We start from the raw sequence: 20750 nt of genomic DNA on the forward strand, positions 1-20750 counted from the left end.
ATAAAATGCATATCTATATATACTGCAATCTTGTGAAGGAAAAGGTAGCATTCTTTAACAAATGCTGCCCGTAAACATGGTGTGATGGAATGGATACGGAAAAAACTGCAATATTCATAAACATAGGATTAAAACAGCATCAAATTCATTACCTCTGCAAATGGGAACCTGCAATACTGTTCAGTGTGATGTCAAGTTACAAACAGATTTCAGACATTCTTTTCAGACCATTTCTTACACTTTTTTTTTTTTTTTTTTTTCTGTAAATAAACCATATTTCTTTCTCATCTGCTGTAGCAAAACCTGCTTTGTGAGTAAGTGCAGTTCCGAAGACCAAAGGTATAATTCACAGGTATCAGGACAAATAAATTATGTACATCTTTTTGTTTGTCTTTTTTGTTTGCTTTTGTTTTGTGTTGTTTTTTTTTGTGTGTGTGTGTGTGTTTTGTTTTTATATAAAGGCATCCAGTTAACTTTTGTGTAACAAAGCTTTCTCAGGGTGGATGGTAGTTTGCTTTTGTTTGCAACATTTATGGAGGTCAGCAAAAGTCTAGTATTAAAGTGTCATCAACCCAGGAAAAAGAGTTAATTTTAGCAGAGTAACAGTAAGCTCCACACCAAAGGGGGGATCAAAAGGCTTAGGCTGAGCTGTAACGTGGAGCTGTTTCCTTGCTGGGTGAGGCGGCACTGGGCCTTTGATTTGTTCTTTTTAGAGCAGCCCTGCCTCTTTTTGGTTGGGACTGTGGAAGGTTCAATAGGCTCTAGAAACTCTGGTCTCAACTTGGTCAATGGAGGGTCTACAATGCTGGGGAAGGTCCCAAAAGGGGAATCGTTTATCTGCTTGTTGCTGCCGTTTTTGGAAGGGTCCGTCTCAACGTACTTGGTTTTGGACATGTTCTCCTTATCCTTGAGAGGGTTGTTGGAGGACGGCCGGCTGCTGTGGGAAGAAGGACCTGCCTTGCCTTTAGCTTCGTATATAAAAGATTTATCCATTTCTGACTGGCAGCACTTCATGGAGCCATCATGGGAGCTGAGAGGTGGACTCCCGGTGGCCAGTTTACCAGATCTGGTCTTAGTGCTAAAAACGCTCGTTCGAATCTGGTTGAAAGAGTCGATGCATCCTTCCAAGTCAGAGCTCTGCAGCCTTTTGAGGTCTCTCCCTGCCAAGCGTGGTGGAAGGTGGCACTCCAGCTCTGAAGATGACCCTTTAAACTGCTTAAACCAATTCCAGAGAGACCGAGCCTGGCAGTCACAGATCCATTGGTTGCCATTTAAGCGCAGATACTGGAGGGACACCAGGGGTGCCATGGTTTCCCCTGTGAGCACGGTCAGGTTGTTGTTAAACAGATACAAGGTCATCACTTTCCCAAGGTCGTGAAAAGACCGGCGGTGGACCAGGCTGACTCTGTTCTGGTGCAGAAGCAACCGGTCGAGGTTGATTAACCCACGAAAGACGTTCTCTGATAAGCTCTTGATTTTGTTACCATGCAAAAACAGGTAGGTGAGGTTCGCCAGATCTATGAAGGTGTCATCCAGCAGGTTCTGCAGGTTATTATCCTGAAGGTAGAGATACTGCAAGGAAAACAACCCTCGAAAAAGCCCCGTGGAGAGCTCCATGAGCCCACAACGATCCAGATGTAAGGTGTGGAGGTGAACAAGACCACGGAAAGTGACGGGATTGATAGACTTCAGGTTCGTGTTGTCACTGAGATCCAACTCCTCCAGTTTGTTGAGTCCGTAGAAGGCTCCAGGCTCGATGAGGCTGATGTTGTTGGAGTGGATCCAAAGAATTGTCATGTTGCGACACGACGTGAAGCTGGTGGACCTCACAAGGGTTATCTTGTTGTTGTGCAAGAAGATGCGCTGGCTCTGGATGGGTATCTCCGTGGGGATTGCTGTCAGTCCTTGCTGCTGACAACTTATTGTGATCTTCGGTTCACTGTAGCACACACACGCTCCAGGGCAAGACTCCACTTCTGACTGGATGTTCAAGCAAAGCACCAAAATCAGCAGTTTGCTTCCTAAAGGACAACAGAAATAGTATGAAAATTAGCCAGGATCGCAGGAGAGCGCTTTTCTTCGTAACTAACAGATAAGCCTGAAAATCACCCTTCTCAGCACGCTGCCATTAACCACAAACATGTGCCAGGGGAGCCAAACAATTAAAATGAAGAATTACAAATCTTCTACCACTCAAGGCAACAGTTAAAAACAATACACACTCATAGTGAGAAATCCTGAGCACCTCCTCAGCCATTCACATCTGGGGGGCATCTGACTTTGGTCAGAGAAATAAGCCATCTTCACTACGTATTTGCACCGTCAGTCCTGGAAACACAGCTAATGGAAAGTTGATTCCAAGGTGCTTACCTGCAGCTGTCTCCCTGGGGCTATTTATCTGTCACAGGAACATTTAGGACAATTCAGTCTGTGGGAAGGTACTTGCCTGGGTTACACTATGCCACTCTGTGTCCCATCCACTGCTGCTATCTCCTTGGTTTCCTGCACTCAAAATGCAAGTTTTTGTGACTTTCCAAGAACAATTTCTGATTGATCCAGTCTTCCTGCAAGACATAACTGCAGGGGATTCTCAGAATAACTTACAGGTCAGAACTGCCTGTAAAAGCCTCAGAGCCAAGAGTGCCCTTTCCTTCTCCTTCAACACCAGTCAGACCTTTGCACCACACGCTCTTGCTTCCCTTCCTCTCTCCTACCTCCCCCCTGAAACTCTGGCATTGATGAAGAGGTGAAAAGAGCATGTTTTCCAGAGGGCAGTGCTCTTCCTGGAGGAAATCCTATGCGAGGCTTGATTCAGGGATTCCTCAGAGCTTGCAAGGCAGAAGTAGGTTTCCTCATCCCAAGAATTGCAGGCAGCCCACTTGGGTTGAAGAGCCCTTGAGAAGAACCTTTTCCCATGGTGATGACCCCCTGCCTCCTTCTCAGGAGCCGGGCTGAATGGGCCCTCAAATCACAATGAAGTATTTTGACTTTTGATTCACTGCGCTTGGGAGGGGCGTGGAAGATGGGCAGAGATGGGCAGAAGCCATGCAGCTAACATCAGCTTCTGAGAGGGGACCTGAGAAACAGTCACTGTGAACAGGGACGGTTTCAGCGATACTTTACCATTACAATTAAAAGCGAGTAATTAGATTGCTTTCTCTAAACCACGTGCTGAAGCTAAAATGAATGGGCAGCAACCATAGCAGTGGGAAGCTCCACTTGTGCAATACCACGTGCAAGCAGGGACATGTGTGCCTCCTTCCCAGCTCATCACAGCACCTCTGGCAAAGGGATCCTCTCCTCCCCCTCGCTGGGGAGTCCCAGCCTAGGCACACACCGCAGCTGTGGGAGGCTTTCTCTTCCTTGAAAGGCTGCACATGATGTTCAGGCATTTTGATGCCTCATTACACTTAAAGGTAGAACACCAGAGTTCACAAAGTCAGGAAAAAGAGAACAAACAGCTATCAAAGAAGGCAGGATGGTGGTTGCTTCTTTTGTCACGAAAGTCTGGTATCCTAAGCCTGAGTTTCCATCTAGTCAAAATAATTCACCACGTGCAGCTAATCAATCTGTGCTGATTCAAGAGTCTAACATAGACAGGAGACTCCTATACATCACACTTAACATGGGAGGAAAATAACAGCTCAGCATGCAGAGATAATTTGAGCCTGATATTATTAGCTGCTGAGCATCCCTGGAAGGCAGTGTGTTGAGTGCAGTATTATGACACATTCTGGCTGGCTTGTCATGTTTTGACATATCACGTCCCATTGTAGGGAGCAAAGTAACACGAGACAACTGAAATCCCCTGCTGTAGACATGTCACACCAAGAGGAACCTCCTGGGAAATTAGAACAATGCCAGCATCCCTGTGACCAACCCAATTCCTCTCCAGCTGATAATGAAATGTTGTAGCAGAGGAATAAGCATTTCTGGAATCTCTTCCATGATCCAGGACTGGGGTGACAGGTAGTATGGCAGCCACATCACACTGCTGCAGAGTCCCCAGCAATTCCCATCCAGTAATAGCACCGGGGCTGCAGCCTACTCAGGGAATATTCAACCACAACCCAAATGCATCCCCCACACCTTATAGATGTGTGCCACGTTCACAGTAGAATGAATGCAAAGCACAGGTCCTGTGGGAGAAGTATCACAATGACAACACTTCTGTTGCAGCCTCAGACAGAAAAGGGAAGCCCATAATAAATATATGTATACATGGAGAGAAAAAGAGAGAACATGAAGCAGCCAGCAGAAAACAAGCCATGCATATGAATACCACCCTGCCCTGTGCTAACCCCTCTGGACAACAGGGCTCTCCTCTGCCTCCAGTCAATCAAGATGTGTTACAGCTTCTCCCAGCACATAGGAGCAGAAGTTAGGAGCAAATCCTGCTCCACTCCTTTCCCCTCCCATTGCTGCTGCTGCTGCAGCTGCCAGGAGCTGTGAGTCAGTGGCACTGATAGTCGGCTGCCAGTAGAGCAGCATAGGGAAATTAATTACAGGCAGGGCTACCCTGTGCTCTTTAATTAGGGACCTGGTGTTCATGAGCTGCTCGGATTTGCTTTTTCCATCAGAGACTGTTGCTGTCAATCATCCCCAATAGCTTTTCTCCAGTCTTCCTCCCACTGCGCAGCTCAGTCCTGGCTGAGCTCAGCACCCAGCAGGCACCAGCATCCAGCCAGTGCAGTGCTTGGAGAAACCATAGGACCACAAGACAGCGTTGGGGAGTCACACTGATGCTGCATCCTCCTTCTTCCCAGTCCCATGGCAGAGATTGTGTCCTGCCCTGCCCTTTCCTCTCTGAGGAGTTTCTCTATCACTGGTGTTCAGAGTAGGACCAACTTGTGCTCACTGTGTCCCAGCTGTAGAATCCACCAAGTGCTATGGGGCACCCAAACCTTGCATCACGATAGTTTCACCTGTGTAGACCCAGACAAACATTACATGGCTCTGTCAGCCCAGGAGCTAAGCGACAGTTTTAGGGATGAGCACAAGACAGGGTTGTGGCACAGGAAGGTTCCTAACATTTGACATTGGTGCATGTTAAAGCAACCACACAGAATAAGACCAAAATAGGCCAGATGTAACACTGCTGGGGCCCGAGTCCATTTGCTGGAAACACGTCCCTGTTCTGGGGCCCAATGGCATAACACAAGTCATGGAATCACAGAATATCCCAAGTTCGAAGGAACCCCCAGGGTTCATGGAATCCCAGCCCTGATCCCATACAGCATGACCCAAACCCAATCCCTATAGCTGAGAGTGGTATCCCAATGCTCCCTGAGCTTCAGCAGCTCAGGGCCATTCCCACAGCACTGGGTACCTTTTCCTAACCCCACCTGACACAATTCCATGCTATTCTCTTGGGCCCTGTCAATGTCACCAGAGGGCAGAGCTCGGTGCTGACCCTCCACTCCCTCTGCTATGGGTTGAACAAACCAAGGACCCTTACCCCAACCCTAATCCTAACCCTAACCCATCCTGCCTTGCCCTCAGCCCTTTCCATCGCCACACAGAACAGCCATTCCTACCTACCCCTACCAAACATGATTAAAACTTAATTGAATAGTCCCAGTCAAAAGCAGAAGATGAAAGAAAATCCAGCACCTGGAACCTTCAGTCTCTCCAAGAGTTTGGCTTTGAGTTTAGCATTTGTTCCTCCAGAGCTTTCTTAAAAGCCAGGATCCTCCTTCAGTCAAACTGCCTCGTTTCCCCTTTGCCATCTCAGAAGTGTTATGACTCACGGAACTGGGAAGCAATTAAAGTGGGTCCATTATCTGTCTTTCCGCCAGTCCCCTGTGCGAACTGCATTGTCAAACACGGCAATTAGAAAGAAAAGGCTCTGGGGGCCTCTAATAGATGCTTTGCAAACTTTTTAAGAGGCCAAAGCAAAATGCGATTTTCTGCAGTTTGCAGAGCCGTGGCCTTTCTTTGCCGCTCTGCTCTTGTCTCTATTGATTTGGAGATATTATAATGCAGCTTTCCTACAGCGGAGGGTCAATAATCATTTGAATTCTCTCCTGGTCGGGCATAAAGGGAGTGCTTTACAATACAAAGCCTTTTGCTGATGCACACAGCATTTTTCCTTTGTTTATAGCACAGAAACACCATAGCTGCTAAGTTCCCTATTCTGAACTGCTATTGTTTGAAATTCAGCACAACTCTGACAGATACTCTGCAAAGCAGCTTCAGTGTCTTCTGCTTTGTCCCGTGGACTTGTTGAACTTTAGCAGAACAGGCGCACCAAAAGGAGGAGGGCAGCACTTACATGCATCTGTAGCTGGAAGTGAATTAAGAATTGAACGAGGAAGGAAAATTGGTTTGGATGAGCATCTCCCCAGGCTGCAGCTCTTCTGCTGCCTCGCCCCTCTGATGCAGAGGTTCATAACCTCTGTGATGGTGCAGCTGAGTGGCTTTAGGGTGAGAAGGAGGGGAGATAGGAGTCAGCGGTTAAGCACCCGGGTGAGTTACAGCTCTGGGAAAGCAAGGGCTTGGAGCAGTACTGGCTGAGCAGCTCCCATCTGGCACACACCCTCGGGCAGACTCCTGGCAGACAGCTGCAGCAGGAGATTTTGGGGCTGATACACATCTGCAGATCCATGGAGATGTCGGGCTGTCAGATCCTGTGGAGGCAAACCCTCCACGGGGTCACTTGAGCTCCACGTCTGTCACAAAGGGCTCCATTCCTCTGCAGGCTCAGCTGAACAAGTGTGCTCAATTTGCACAGCCGGCTGCTGGAGTTCAGCATCCCAGCTCACAGCGAAGACATCCATCTTTTTCCGGTGCTGAATCACAGCTGTCTAAAAATAGGTGGCTAATTCCCTCGTAGATGCTCTTGGGGGTACAAGGTGCCAATGTGAGTGCTCCTCTGGGAGACCAGCGCTCAGCAGCTGTTGTGTGTCATCACTGGCACATGGGAGCAATGTACAGGCACCAGCATCCCATCCCTAACTACTACAGTCTCTGCTCCCCATGCTCTGGGACTGCATGCATATCCATTAACTTTTGGGACTGCACTGCTCTTCATTCCCTTTATCAGTGCAAGCTCTCCTCTTTAATATATCCAGTCTCTAACCTGAATGATTTCAGCAGAGAGAACGCCATATGCGGTCAGAAATGAAAGGTCAATTCCATAATGCATCCAGGCAATAGATGTGTCATTTCCTGACTTCCAAGTGTTCATCTTTTCCACCTAAATCATGCTCCCTTAATGTGATTTTTGAACTTAAAGCAAGATGGATCATATGCAATTCTTCGACTCCTTCCTCACCCATCTCCAGGGGGGTCTGAATGCTGATTCTCCAGCACTGCTTAGGGTTGAACTGCAAGATTTGGTACGTGAGCTGTGTGCAACTCAAACCTCTATTGGGGCAGCTCCGTGTGCTCACAAGGCAGTTGCCAAAGCTGCTCCTGGCTGCCTCCAGTGCTCCACATCCCTGCCAGGGGCTCTCCAGTGCTCCCTGCACTTTGGCAGCAGCACTAACAACGTTTGGGCAGGGTTCTTCACTTTTTTTGGTGGTTTGCCAGCGTTTCTCTCAGCAACATGAGGGAGAGGAAGGAAAAGGTGATATTTAACGGGTTTTACTTCAGCCAATCTGAATACGAATTTCATGAAGCTTCCCCTCTAGCCAGAGGGCTTTCCTCCTGCTGAATTTCAAAGATGTGCTGCAAGCCATGGAGGTGTGAAAGATTCACAAAGAAAAGGTCACAAGAATCCTTTATAGGGGAACATATCAGGGGATTTAAACGCAGGAGTCATGAGGTCCCCATAGAACAATAACACTTGTACCAATTATTGTAGCCTAGTAATTCCCTGCGAGGCTAGGAAATAAGAAAGAGAAGAGCACAGTTCGTTATAACACAGGAACATGAGAAGAGCTGTACCTTATTTGGGCCGCTCTGAGGCAATGGTCAGGAGCTGAAGCAGAAGGAACAGCAATACAAAATGGTGTGGGAAACCCTATTTTCATGGAAACAGTGGCTCAGAGTCTGCCTGAACCAGGCTTCTATTTCCCTTTGATCCCATAAATGCCACTCCAGACATTTTTGCTCCATTCCACTGCATCTTTTCCAGGTCCTTCTCACCACCATATGTGGAAGGAGGACTAAGGGTGCAATCTCATCATGGACCTCTATAGAGGTTTAGATGTCCCACTCTGTCCCTTGCACCTCGTGAACCCCGTCGGCCATTTTGGACATCGTTCAGCATCAGGCTGAGGTTTTCAAAAAGCCCTCCACAAAATCCCCAACATCACTTTGCTGAGTGGCAATAGCTCATTCAGAGCCCATCACTGGGTTTGTTTAGGTAAGGGTCTGGGCTGTTTGCCAGCATACATTACTCCGTATTTATAAATGCTGAATTGCATCTGCCATCTACTCTGTGGCTGTGTATTCTACCATGAAACCTCTTGCTGCAACAAATCCTGTGCCCAAATACCCACTTTCCCTCAAGCAGAAATATAATCATAGCTCACAGTTCTGTCCAAACCTTAAAATGCACGTTGGTTTTTAGCACTGATATCGTCCCACTCCTTTAAAATGGTTTACACAAGAAGAGGTAACTTCCCTCATATTTTTAATATGGGGTTTATCTATTAGATGACATGGACTCAAAGAGCATTTGGAGCAGACAGGATGCCTAAACAGGAAGGGGAAGAGGGAAGGTGATGGGGATGAGAAGGGAGAAGGGGAAAGGAGAAAGGAGAAAGGGGAAGGGGAAGGGGAAGGGGAAGGAGAAGGAGAAGGAGGAGAAGGAGAAGGAGAAGGAGAAGGAGAAGGAGAAGGAGAAGGAGGGTAAGGAAAAGAAGAAAGGGGAAGGAGGAAAGGTAAAGAAAAAGGAAAATAAGAAAGGGAAAGAGGAAAGGGAAAAGGGAAAGGGGAAAAGGGAAAATGTATGGAAGGGAAACATCCAGCACACTGCATGGACAGGATCATCTATGGCATCATGCAATCCTTACACCATGAGGAGTGAAGTGAGACAACATACACTGTGAATCGCAAACTACAGGATTTGGTATTATCTATGTCATATTTGTCAAGAATCAGGGACAAACAGGTGTTCCAAAGAAAAAAAAAAAACAAACCTCTGTTTTCTGAGATGGCTTAAATCTCCCATGGAGCCCAAAGTATATCTGAAATGCTTCAAAATATTGTCACTCCGAAGCAGAATTTCCTGCACATCCAAACGCAGGGCTGTGAGGGTGACTCAGAACAGGGGAGGTAAAGCTCCAGATGGCATTTACACCTGCTCTCCCCCAGCCATCTGGGACTGCACCCCACCTGGCAGCTGCGCGTCCCACCCCCACACCTTCAGCTCTGGAAGTGCCCCGTTGAACTAGGCAGTATTTTTCTTGGTTTTCTTCCAAAGTAACACTTATGTCAGCTTTTGCTGAAGACCTGGCATCTGCAGATAGTGTGGAACGAGAGGAGGAAGTCTAGGAAAGACAGGGAGGAAATGTTGATCCATATAATCTGAAAATAGCCCATGATCTCAGTTTTGTTGTCAGCGTGGAGGCAGACAACCTTTGCGGCTCAGGAGCAAATGTGGGATGGAGAAAAGAAGGGCATTTTAATTTCAGCTTTCAACACCGTAACTTTTTCAAAGAGCAGCTAGAAATGAAAACAAGAGAGTGGAGGTTTGTGGGTGGTGAGCATCATATTTCTCTACCCAGCTCACAACTTGATGTGTTCCTGGAGGACCAGAGTGCTCCACCCCAGCAATCATGGTATCATTAAGGTTGGTAAGACCACTAGGATCATCCAGCCCAACCACCAACCCATGCCTGCAATCGCTCCAGTCCATGTCATTCAGTGCAACATCTGCCCTTTTCCTGAACGCCTCCAGGGACGGTGACTCCTCCACCTCTCTGGGCAGCCTAAGCCAGTGCCTTACTAAGTCATCCCTTTGGATGGTAGAGCACCAGAGCCATGCAATCACATAGAAGGTCTGCCTTAGAGAAAGCTCCATAATGGAAACAGAGGCCATTTTTCGGTGTCCCTTGATCACCTGGCCCTCCATTCACACACAGGGACACCAAGCCAGGCTAGCTGTTGCCTGCCTCCTTTCCCTTGTCTCTCTTTGCATCCCTCCCTGCTGTTTCCAGGCATGCATCATATTCACATGGCTCATTTTTTCACTCCAAAATAAAAGCTAGGATTGATTTTTAATAAGCGTGCAAATTCAACCGCCGCCGTCTTTATCAGGTGTTGGCTTTGTCTCCTTTGCAGTTTCAGTATTAGACATGCTTGCCTGCTTTTCTGCAGCTCTCTCATCCACACTCGCCAGATAAGAAACGCGACACCCACAACTCTATAAACATACTTCCCTGAGATGTGCAGGCTCTGCAAAGCTGAGCTAAACAGGAGTACAATGGGATGCTAATGATACACCTTCCTGTTTGCAGGGAAATCAGAGAAGGATCCCAACCCACAGCCTTGAGCCTCACGGGAGGCAGCAGCTCCTGCCACCAGCCCCTGGCTGAGCTGCCCACATTTCCCACAGCAGCCATCCACCCCAAGTTCAAAGATCCCATAATAGAACATTTGGGATTTGCACCAGATTTCCACGTCAAAAGCTCTCAGTTCGACCATTAGCTTCCATTCCAGATACAGTAAATGACAGCACATTCTAGCTTTTTAATCAAGGTGGATAAAAACTCCCTATCCTGCCTTCAGCTTCCCCTCTTCACCCGGAGATCGCGTTCATCCATTTTGCCACTACAGGGCACTAAATGTTCATAATCACCTGTTTTTCCGATATGGCCCTTGAATCAATTGTAGGGCCGCTGCCCTGAAGCAGGCAGTCTCCCATCCTGACGGAGTGCCCTACATTCAGTGCTCAGAGATGGATGACCAAGCATTTCGCCCTATTAAAATTCATGGTGTTCCACCGTTGCCGGTCTACCAAGCAACTGCAATCGCTCTGCATTAGAGGCTTGCCTTCATCATTATTTATCACGGTGAAATTTGAGTCAGCTGCAAACTTTACAGGCAACTAATTTATATCTGTTTTCTAGATCATTCATGAAAATAGTGGAATACACGGGGGGTGAAAGCTGAAGCCTACAAAGCTACTGTGTGAGCAGCCTGATTGTCTATGATTCTCCTAGAACAACTGCACTCTGAGAGCTTTTAGCTGCCTGTTTCTTAATCCATTTAATAACTGCCCATTGATTCAATAGCGTATTTTTGAGCAAGTAAAGCAAGTGCCTGACATTAAGGCAAAATGCATATTGAAAATCCAGATACTTGAGCGGAGAGTGTTTTTCTTGGCTGCATGCATCACACCAGGACATTAGTCCATGCCTGGGGCTTGTTGGCATTGTTGCAATAGAATTAATAGATAATAGCAACAGCAATATGTTTAAAAACAATCCCCCTAGGTTTGGGGGGGAGAAAAATAAGAAACAGTAAAATAATTCTTTGGAGTTTAAGAGTATTTTCTGGGAAATAGGTTGGTTGGAATTGATGGTCTTTCTATGCCTTTGGTCTCTGGGACTTCTGCAGTTTTATGATATTCCTAAGAAATTGGAAATAGGACCTCATCTGCTAATTTTGACAGCATTCTCACACTCAGTCTTCAGGGGGAGGCTTGCATGTCAGCCCACAGGTGGATTATTGTTACTTTCCATAAACCACTCCTGATGGATGGAGGCTCACCTCAGTGGGACATCCCCCTCTAGAGGCGCTACTCCTGCGCCCCCATAGGCAAACTGCTTAAACATTTAGCATCATTTCAGAGGAAACAAAGCATTTCCTTAGCACTGACTTCTGCTAAATCAATGGCCTTTGCCTCCCACTTTGGGCACATGAGGCATTGGTTTCCTATGGCCATTCTTGTCTGAGAAAGAGGTGGTAGAAACACATTTTGCTTCAGCCCCTGAAACCCTGAAGTGAATTACTTAATTAAAAGATCCAAACCCTGAAGCTTATTGAAGACAATCTCCAACCTACAGCCAGGACATGCCCATCTCCATGGGGACACAGACTTTACACCCCGCAGTTCAGTCGTTCCATGCAGAGCAGTTTTAGCACAGCAGGACTAATTTCTCCTAATATTAAGTGGCTATTAATATTTCATTATATTAAGAGAACTTTTTTTTCTTTTTTTTTTTTTTCCATTTCATTTGCCATCTTTATTTGTTTAATTTACATTCCTCAGCACTGGGAGGGAGACCAACAAGCAACTGCTGTTTGAGGGGAAAAGAGAATCAAAATGACTGGGAAACTCAATCCTGCAGGATATGCCTATTGTCAGAGCAATGACATCAGGCAGCAAAATGGCATCTGAAAGGGAATGCATGAATTTACAGGCAGAATATCTCATATCTCACAACCTGCAAATACCTCTTCAGAGCCTTTCTTGGGCTCGTAATTAAACAAAATAAACTATTAAGTTCTCAGCTACCACTTTTATGCTCTCACGCTCATGCATACGGTTGTGGTGACAACAGCAGAGCTTGAGATTAGCAGATCTGAAGACAGGAAAACATGCCTACTCATTTCCCCCAGCTCTCTTATCCCTGCCAAACTGGAAGCAAACTCTCCTTCCTTTGGGGAAATAGTTTGTGCAGCTTCTGACAGCAAGAAGGACAAGAGGAGCAATCCCTGCTGGTTCCACCAGGCACTGTCCAGACAACATGCTTCAAAACAAGCTCTTTACAACAGCCTCAGCATGTAAACCTTTCCAGTGCCACCACCTCCCAAAAGCAAAACTCTAAGAAAAATGCTCAGCTCAGCAAATCCCATGCAGGCTTATATGGGGAATTAGGGAACACTCTGCATTCTCCTAGAGTTTGTATCAGAGGGGTAGATTTAAGCAACCTGGGATGATTTCCACTCAGTTAAAAAGAGCCAGAGAGGCTCTTTCAGTGCTACATACATCCTCTGGAAAACTTCCACGTGCAATGCAGGTGCTGCCATTTCTCCCTCACCACACTTAGTATCTGATGGTATTTTTCTTGTGAGACGTTATCTGGGGTGACATCCCTTTTACCTCCACCTTTAGCTGAGAAAAACAGACCAAAATGGGGTCTGCTGGTGGCTTCACTGGGCTTCTATATTGGTAAAGTGTCTTCAGGACACCAATTCTTCCCAGTATGGATGGTGCCTGGGGTCCTGCTGGCATCCCTCAGTGAAGCACCATGTGTCCTCCATCCTCAAGAAAATGTGTTCCAAATCCCAAAATCCACTTCATTATCAAAATACTCTGGTTCCTTTCCCAGCTGTCTGGAGGTCACCTTAAGTTTTTTTCCATTCCCAAATGTGTGGCCTGACATTTGATAATGTTAAAATCCGGCAGCTATTTCTTTCTTCTCTCCTCTTACGTGTTTAAATCCTGCTGAAGGTGACGCATGGCTCTTAGTCCTCATGTTAGCTGCTGGTGCCCAGAGGCTATTATCAGGGAACAGGCTAATCCTAGATTTGGAAGGTCCCTTTGGGCTTTCCTGTGATGGGGTTGGGGGTTGGGGAGAGTCTGATGACTTGGTTTGTTTAAAATTGCTGCAGGAAGTGAAATCAGACATGATCAGTGTCCTCTTCACTGTAGCCCCTGGGATCCTGGCCTGTTTGCATAGCACGGCATCCCCTCTTTTCTGGGTGCCTGGAGAACAGCAAGGTGTGTGAAACAGCAGTGGTGGATGGTCACTGAAACAAGGGCAGCTGGTGTAACAGAAACCTCCCCAAGGGCTGTCAGCCCTAAAATGTCATTGCCAAAGTAGTTCTCAAAACTCATCTCCCTTGCCTGCAAAGCACATACACCCCTACCGGTGTGAGGTGTTAACAGACATCAGCACTGGCTGGCCAAAAGGGCACGGAGAAGCTCTGGGGGGTGTCCATTGATGGATGTCTGTTTGATCCATAAACCCTGTGTGCTGAGGGAGCTGGCTGTCACATCCCCACAGTGCCTAACTCAAGGCAGGCACGTGTACCTCCATCTCCCATTGACTGGACAAAGCAAGCAGAGGAATGATGTAAATTGGCATCAGCTGACTCACTACTGATGTGGTACATGAAACAGGAGCTAATACTAGATTGGAGAAATGATTACTACTCTCTGCATGATCCTTACTGAAGCTTCATGTTAACTATTTGATGTATTGAGAGGGGGATGTGTGCTGTGTGAGGCCATTGGGACAACCATTAGACCCAGACTCATTAGGCACTTTCATGAATGATCTAGATGAGGGAAGGAGAAGATAGCAGGTTAATTAAATTTGCCCCTGCTGAGCTGGAGAGGCTTTCAGTATTAGTGGGATAGACAAATGATTGGGGATTCATAGAAGAAACAGTATTGATAGAAGATAGAAAGATGCAGCTAATTCTGGGGAAAATGATCTACCTTCCAAGTAATCTGTGTGAAGGGGGAAAGGCTGCAGATAAAAGAGGCATATCTGAAGAACTGCCTGGGAGTTGCAAGACGATGGCTGATAATGAGAGAAGGGAAAGTGATTTACTTGGGACTGAATTTGTGCTCTAATGTTAGTTCCTGCCCGGGGCTCCTAGAGACTATCAGAAAGAATACAATTGTTATTATTGATCCCAGTTCCATCAGTTCTTAGAGTTTGATGTTTTTGCTTAACTAAAACACCAGGAAAGTTATGGATGTGGCAAGAAAAGGAGAATCTCTATTCACACATGACCTTGGAGAACCAGCTCTGTGCACAGGCAGCTGTGTGTCCTTAGGGCTACAGAACCCTGGAAAATACAGTAGGAAGCAGTGTAGTAAGTTGACTGGGTAGAAGGAAGAATGTCTACCAGGCACTAGAGCAAGGTTCATTAACAAGGCACATCAAAACATGGAAAAAACACAGAAGGAATCATATTGTTTCTCCTCTTTATTTCAAATCTGAACCTCAGAAATGAGCTGTGAAATGGCAGGCTACCCAGTGTGGTCAGGTTGGTACCTACAGGAAGGCAGAGCTGCAGCAAGGCAGTGAACCAAGCACGTGCCAATTCAACCCCCAGTAGGTTTGTTTGCAAAGAACTGGACGAAAGAAAATGAGAAACTTCCAGACAAAATGGTCACTGCACAATTTCTGGCCCCAGTTGGAATGGAGCATCTGGATTTCAAACCATCACTCAGGCCAACACAGGACCAGAGGTCAATTTTCTTGGGTTTCCTCTTCCTGTCCTTATGCGAGGGAAGGAAAGGATACTCAATGTTGCATAAAAAGAGATTTTCCAAAGACCAAAGAAGTGTTTGAGAAAAAAAAAAAAAAAAAAGACACCAAAATATCACCTTTTCAAGGTAAAAATAATCTCATTCCATGACAGATTGCAATAAAGGTCCCCCCAGCTCCCCAGCTCTGCTCTGCACAAGGCAGATCATCACTGAAATTTGTCAGTGCAAACCCAGCTGCAGTCCAAGAATTCTCTGAAATAACAGCAGTGAAAGTCACGTCCCATGAAACACGGGAAATTTCTCTCCAGAGGAGAAGCAAATGAGAGACAAAACCCTTTGAGAGAGACTAAGAGCACTTACAATCATTTCTAAGGAGAACATCTTCCAAAAACAAGGAGAATTCAAGTCAAATGTGGAAGTTTGATCATTTAAAACAGCAACTGGTAACAGGCAGGACAACATTACAGACTCCTAAATAAAATAAATGTTGGTTTGACAAAGGAATGAATGCACACAATTAAAACTGTTTCTCAAATGCTGACAAAATAATTTTAGCAATGTCAGGAGGATCAGACCTCCAGCTTCCAGAAACCCAGGAGTCCCACATGCACACATCAACCGTTTCTGATAGTCACAAAAATAAAAGGAATAACCATGGCTGAAAGACACCGTCAGAAAACATGTGGGAGAATGTCCAAATGAGAAAGAAAAAAAGAGAATAAAAAAAAACATTTGCAGTTAAGGTCTCCATTAAGATGTTTGTAAGCTTTGGTGCCTTGCAGGCCATCCATGGAAATTAATGGATGGATGATATATGGCATTTATTTGCAAAAATAAACAAGCGTATAAATTAATAGATGCCATCTACACACCCCTCCTGTGTTTCTATGTTCTATAACCACTGATCAGATCACATCTAGGAGCAAACAATTCAGCGGAGGAAACACATGAAATACAAGATGCACAAAATCAGCATTTTAACTTACGAATCAGTTGGGTAGTTTATAAGTACAACCCAAGAGAAGAAACCTACAGAATAATAAGAATAGACCAGAAGCCTTTGATTTTGTTCTGTGCTGGTAGAGATGCGTAATGTGTGATACTTCAAAGCACATCCTGAGTTGGCTTTGATGGAACAGCAAGTCCCACCAGTGACACATCCTCTAAAGAGGCACATCATCACCTCTGCCTCTTCTGCACTTGCTCACCCACGCTTCTCATGAGCAGCCAGCTGGACCCTGATGTAAAACTGCCATCAATCACCTTTTCTCTGTGGACTGTCTGAAATAATATGCAAAGGAAGGGAGCGGTGTCGTAGCTTTGTCTAAGATCATCGCGAACATTTCAAACCATATTTGCATGAAATACGAATTAATGAGTACACCAACATGACACTGGGAAGGACCAACCTTTAAGTGAAATAGTTTGAGTTGAACACCTGATGGAGTCGCTGACCTGTTATCCCCAAAAGAAAGAACAAATATTCTGACATTTCAGAACATGGCCTTTCCAGAGACTCTGACATTAGAAAGAGAAAACAGCTTTAAACTACGAGAACAGTTTAAACCAGGCCTGGAAATCCAGGCTAACTGAAAATAATTAAGTCAACACTAGATGTGCCGTGCTAGCCACTCTTACAGCACTGACATGCCAGATTGGACTCTGGAAGGACTGAGTTAGAGAGGGAGTCCAAACAGGACATTTTCCAAGCAAAAGTGGATGCCAGGTTGGATAATAGGAAAAAATTGTTCTCTGAAAGAGTGGATGGACTCTGGAACAGGCTGCCCAGTGGAGTCACCAACCCTGGAGGTGTTCTAAAAACATTTAGATGTTATACTGCAGGATGTGGTTTTGTGGGGAAATATTGGCAGTAGGTGGATGGTTAGACTGGGTGATCTTGGAGGTCCTTTCCAACCTTGGTGATTCTATGATTCTATGACTGCCGTTGCAGAAGTAAAGAAGTGAACTGAAGTAATCTTGTATGTAAGTAGAACAAAATATTTTTAGACCATTTCAACACAAATAGTTAGAGGACAGAGCGTGAGAGAGATCCTAGGAAAAGAGAAAGACTATTTTAAAAAGTGGAAAGCAAAGCTCTTGGTTGTGAAATGTGATCTTTTAACAGCCAAGAACATTCCTCTTATGAATTATCAGCTGAAGTCCTCATCATGGTGTCACACAATGTTTTCCAAACTGTCTAGCCTGACCATGGTCTGAAAACTGGTGAGATCCCAAAACAAAGTGGTGATCCTACACATCAGCCAAGAAAGAGTAATTCCTCAGTAATTGCTCAGGGCTGGCCCGAGGCATATACCTATATCCTCTGAGCAGAGACATCAAATCCCACATGCAGGTTAAAAAATCACCAGTTTCTGTCAAAGGAAGCCAATGATACCAATTCATAATGATGATGATGGTTTCTTAGCATCGTGGCACATGTCTCCTCATTGATCTGGTGCCCTACGTAACGTGAACACGTCTAACTGCTCTTCTCTGCCAAATGCACAAGCTTAAAGCTGTACTTGTGCATCACTCAGTGGCAACTCAATGGTCCTGGGGAGACTCCAGAGGAAGGGGAGCAGCTTCAAGAACATGAACTCTCAAGATCAGAACCACATTCAAGTTGGCTCAAGAGGAACCTGTGAGATGAAATATGCTGAGCAGGGGTCTACTATGACATATATAACAAAAGCTTGCAGAGTGGGGCAGGACATGAAGCTAAGAGAAGGAAGAGGAGGAAGGAATCTTATTTGAGTCATTGCTTTGAGGTTATACTAGGTTTAAAAAGAGAAACTGCAGAGCACATCATCCCTTCCATATTTAATTCACCATCTGGGAGTGGCCAGTGAAAGCCAAGCAGGATGGACCAAGGAGACTTCTACATCAGTCTTGGCTCCTTAAATCTTTCTCTCACTCTGATGGCAGCAGTGTAGGTAGACTCTTCACCTGGAAGCCTCCATGACTTATTTGGAGCTTATTTCTTGCTCATGTTCAGACACAACCCAACCCCACAGATGCAGTGAAGCTAGTTCATATCTGTACATTCAGTCAGAGTTGTAGGGAGAGGAGCATCCTGCATGAAGCTGCCTCGAATACCCAACAGCAGCCTGGCTGCTGCAGCCCTACAGTTCACTGCCCCATGGGAATACACTCCAAACTGAGGGAAGTTATGAGATTCCCTGGCTTTGAGACCTTTTGTATTCATTCAGAATGCAGCACTTGGACACTGCATCCCCTGAGCAGCAGGCACAGCTTCTCTACCCCAGTTATTATACAGTGAGGTCACACGGCTCAGCGCGTTGCAGGTGAAGGACCTGGTGCTGTTAGGGTGACAAAGGCTGGAGAAACACCTTCAAAATCAGGCACCAAATGTGGCAGGCTTCTTGCTGAGAAACGACTGATAAACGACTTCATTGAAAAGATGTCAGAGAGAAAGGTATCTGAGGGCTGAGGAGGAGAACCCTGCCATCCTTTTCTCCCTTTCCTCCTGTATCACTGCATGCTGCCACTGCTGTTCCAGCCTCTTCTCTTGTGCTGAACTCCAGCCTTTGCTCCACTTTATTCGCCTTAAACCAAAGCATCTCTTTCACTTGCAGGAAAAATATTTTGGGGAGGAATGACATTCCATCACAACTCCCTTGACATTAACATCGCATACAAAATAAGGGGGAGCTCTGACATGCTTTTAAACCTAGGAAAATCAAACAAGCAAGTCACAACATTACCTTGTGGTTTCCTTGACAGAATGCAATCCACGGTGATGATTTTCCCGAGTGAGATTACAGTGCTGTCACTGCTATGGCACAACACAGAAATTAGCAGATCAGGATGATGATGAATGTATTGCCTCCTCGTTACACATAGCCTGCTCTGATCCCCCTGTCCCCCTCACTTGTACAGGGAAGGAAAGGAGAGGGAAGGCAAGGAGTCCCCCCGAGACTCAACCAAGCCATTAAGGCAAGGATTGCTCTGGGAGCTCTGCAGGTCATGATTACTTTCAGGATTTTGTCACTGATCATAAGATATGTAGCAATTTATTTTTTTAAGTTCCAATTCTGGACTCGGGAACTCAACACAGCCATCTTTCAGAATGTTATTTTTTCCTTTTTGTTCCACAAAGGAGATGAAAGCATTAATTCATCTATCTGTCTATCTCCCAAAACCTCAGACAGAAAGAGGTGAATGAAAAGGTCCCAAACAATCTGTTTTCTGAGAATTTTTTTTTTTTAAAAAAAAAAAAAAAAAAAAAAGCAAACAACACCAAACAGCTAATAAAAGCAAGTTTGATAAAAGGAAGGAGAACACACCAGGAATCGTGTTGAAGAAGATGGTTTGAAGGAACAGATAGGAGGGAGAGAAGAAGATGCTGACAACCACCAGGGCAGAATCTGCTTCAGGAAGCACAGAAGGAGGCACTGCTCCAGCTGACCTGTAGACTTTGATTTAAAGAGCTGTGCCTTCTGCGGTCCAGATGACCAATAAGTGCTCATCGCTTTTAAGAAAGCTCTTGTGCCTCACGATAATTCACTGCTGATTGCCTACATTTTCTTAAAAGAGCTCATTTAGGGTTGATTTAAGTACTGCTGGGGTGGCCAGGCAGGCAGGAGGGGGAGCTGAGATTTACAGACCTGGTGCCAGGCATGGAGCAGCAGAAACTCTCCCATCTGATGCAGCAGTGCTGGGGCTGACAATAGGTTCCTAGGGAGAGTGAGGGCCAGAAATCCCCAGAATGGTCCTGGAGATGATCAGTGGCAGTTATAAAACTTACAAAGCCCTGTTTCTTCTTCTTTATGAAATCAGAGAATCATTAAGGTTGGAAAGACCACTCAGATCCTGGAGTTCAACCATCAGCCCATCACATCCGTGCCCTCTAACCACATCCATCAGTACCACATCTCCATGTTCCTCAAACACCTCCAAGAACGGTGACCACACCACCCCATGGGCAGCCTGTGCCACTGCATCACTGCTCTTTCTGAGAATAAATTTTTCCTAAAGACCAGCCTGACTTTTATCAGAGCAGCTGATTCAATCTCGTTGTGCATTTGTACCTTCCTCAGCATCTATGCTGAGCATCACACCCATAGCAGAGATGTCTGAGAATGAGAGACAAGGGCCCTACAGGACTGTCCTGCTCTTTGCTGTCACCCAGGAATCCCCTACCAGGTCACAGAATCATAGAATGATAGAATGGCCTGGGTTGAAAAGAACCATAGTGCTCATCCAGTTCCAACCCCCTGCTGTGTGCAGGGTCAACAACCAGGCTGCCCAGAGCCACATCCAGCCTGGCCTTGAATGCCTCCAGGGATGGGGCATCCACAGCCTCCTTGGGCAACCTGTGCCAGTGTGTCACCACCTTCTGAGTAAGGTCCCTGCAAAGCTCCATTGCCTGATAAGAAGCAGGAAAGAAGGAACAAACTAGAAGAGTGCAAATGCTCCAAAACACACCCTAGAAGGAAAGAAGAGACCACAAAGATGTGTTTCTCCACAATGTCAGTTCCTGAATTGCAGCTGCTCAAGCAAGGAACTTGTGTGGAGACTTCACACACTGCTTGACATGTGGCCTTGTCTTCTATGGACTTAAGGCCATCCTGCTGTCTGCAGATTCAGAGTAAACTTTAGA

The 20750-nt window shown here is 45.9% G+C and overlaps 1 protein-coding gene across 1 annotated transcript in view; it reads right to left on the reverse strand.

Moving 5' to 3' along the window:
- Positions 1 to 591: 591 nt before the first annotated feature.
- LOC122165754 (reticulon-4 receptor-like) overlaps positions 592 to 20750 on the reverse strand; it is a 62931-nt gene continuing 42772 nt past the window's right edge. The window contains exon 3 of the mRNA XM_042829069.1: positions 592 to 2021. Coding sequence (XP_042685003.1) covers positions 592 to 2021 — 1430 coding nt within the window. The remainder of the gene's footprint in view (positions 2022 to 20750) is intronic.

This window comes from Centrocercus urophasianus, unplaced genomic scaffold (genome assembly GCF_019232065.1).
Source record: "Centrocercus urophasianus isolate 14NV4802_14NV808 unplaced genomic scaffold, USGS_Curo_1.0 seq_30, whole genome shotgun sequence".
Taxonomy (NCBI): domain Eukaryota; kingdom Metazoa; phylum Chordata; class Aves; order Galliformes; family Phasianidae; genus Centrocercus; species Centrocercus urophasianus.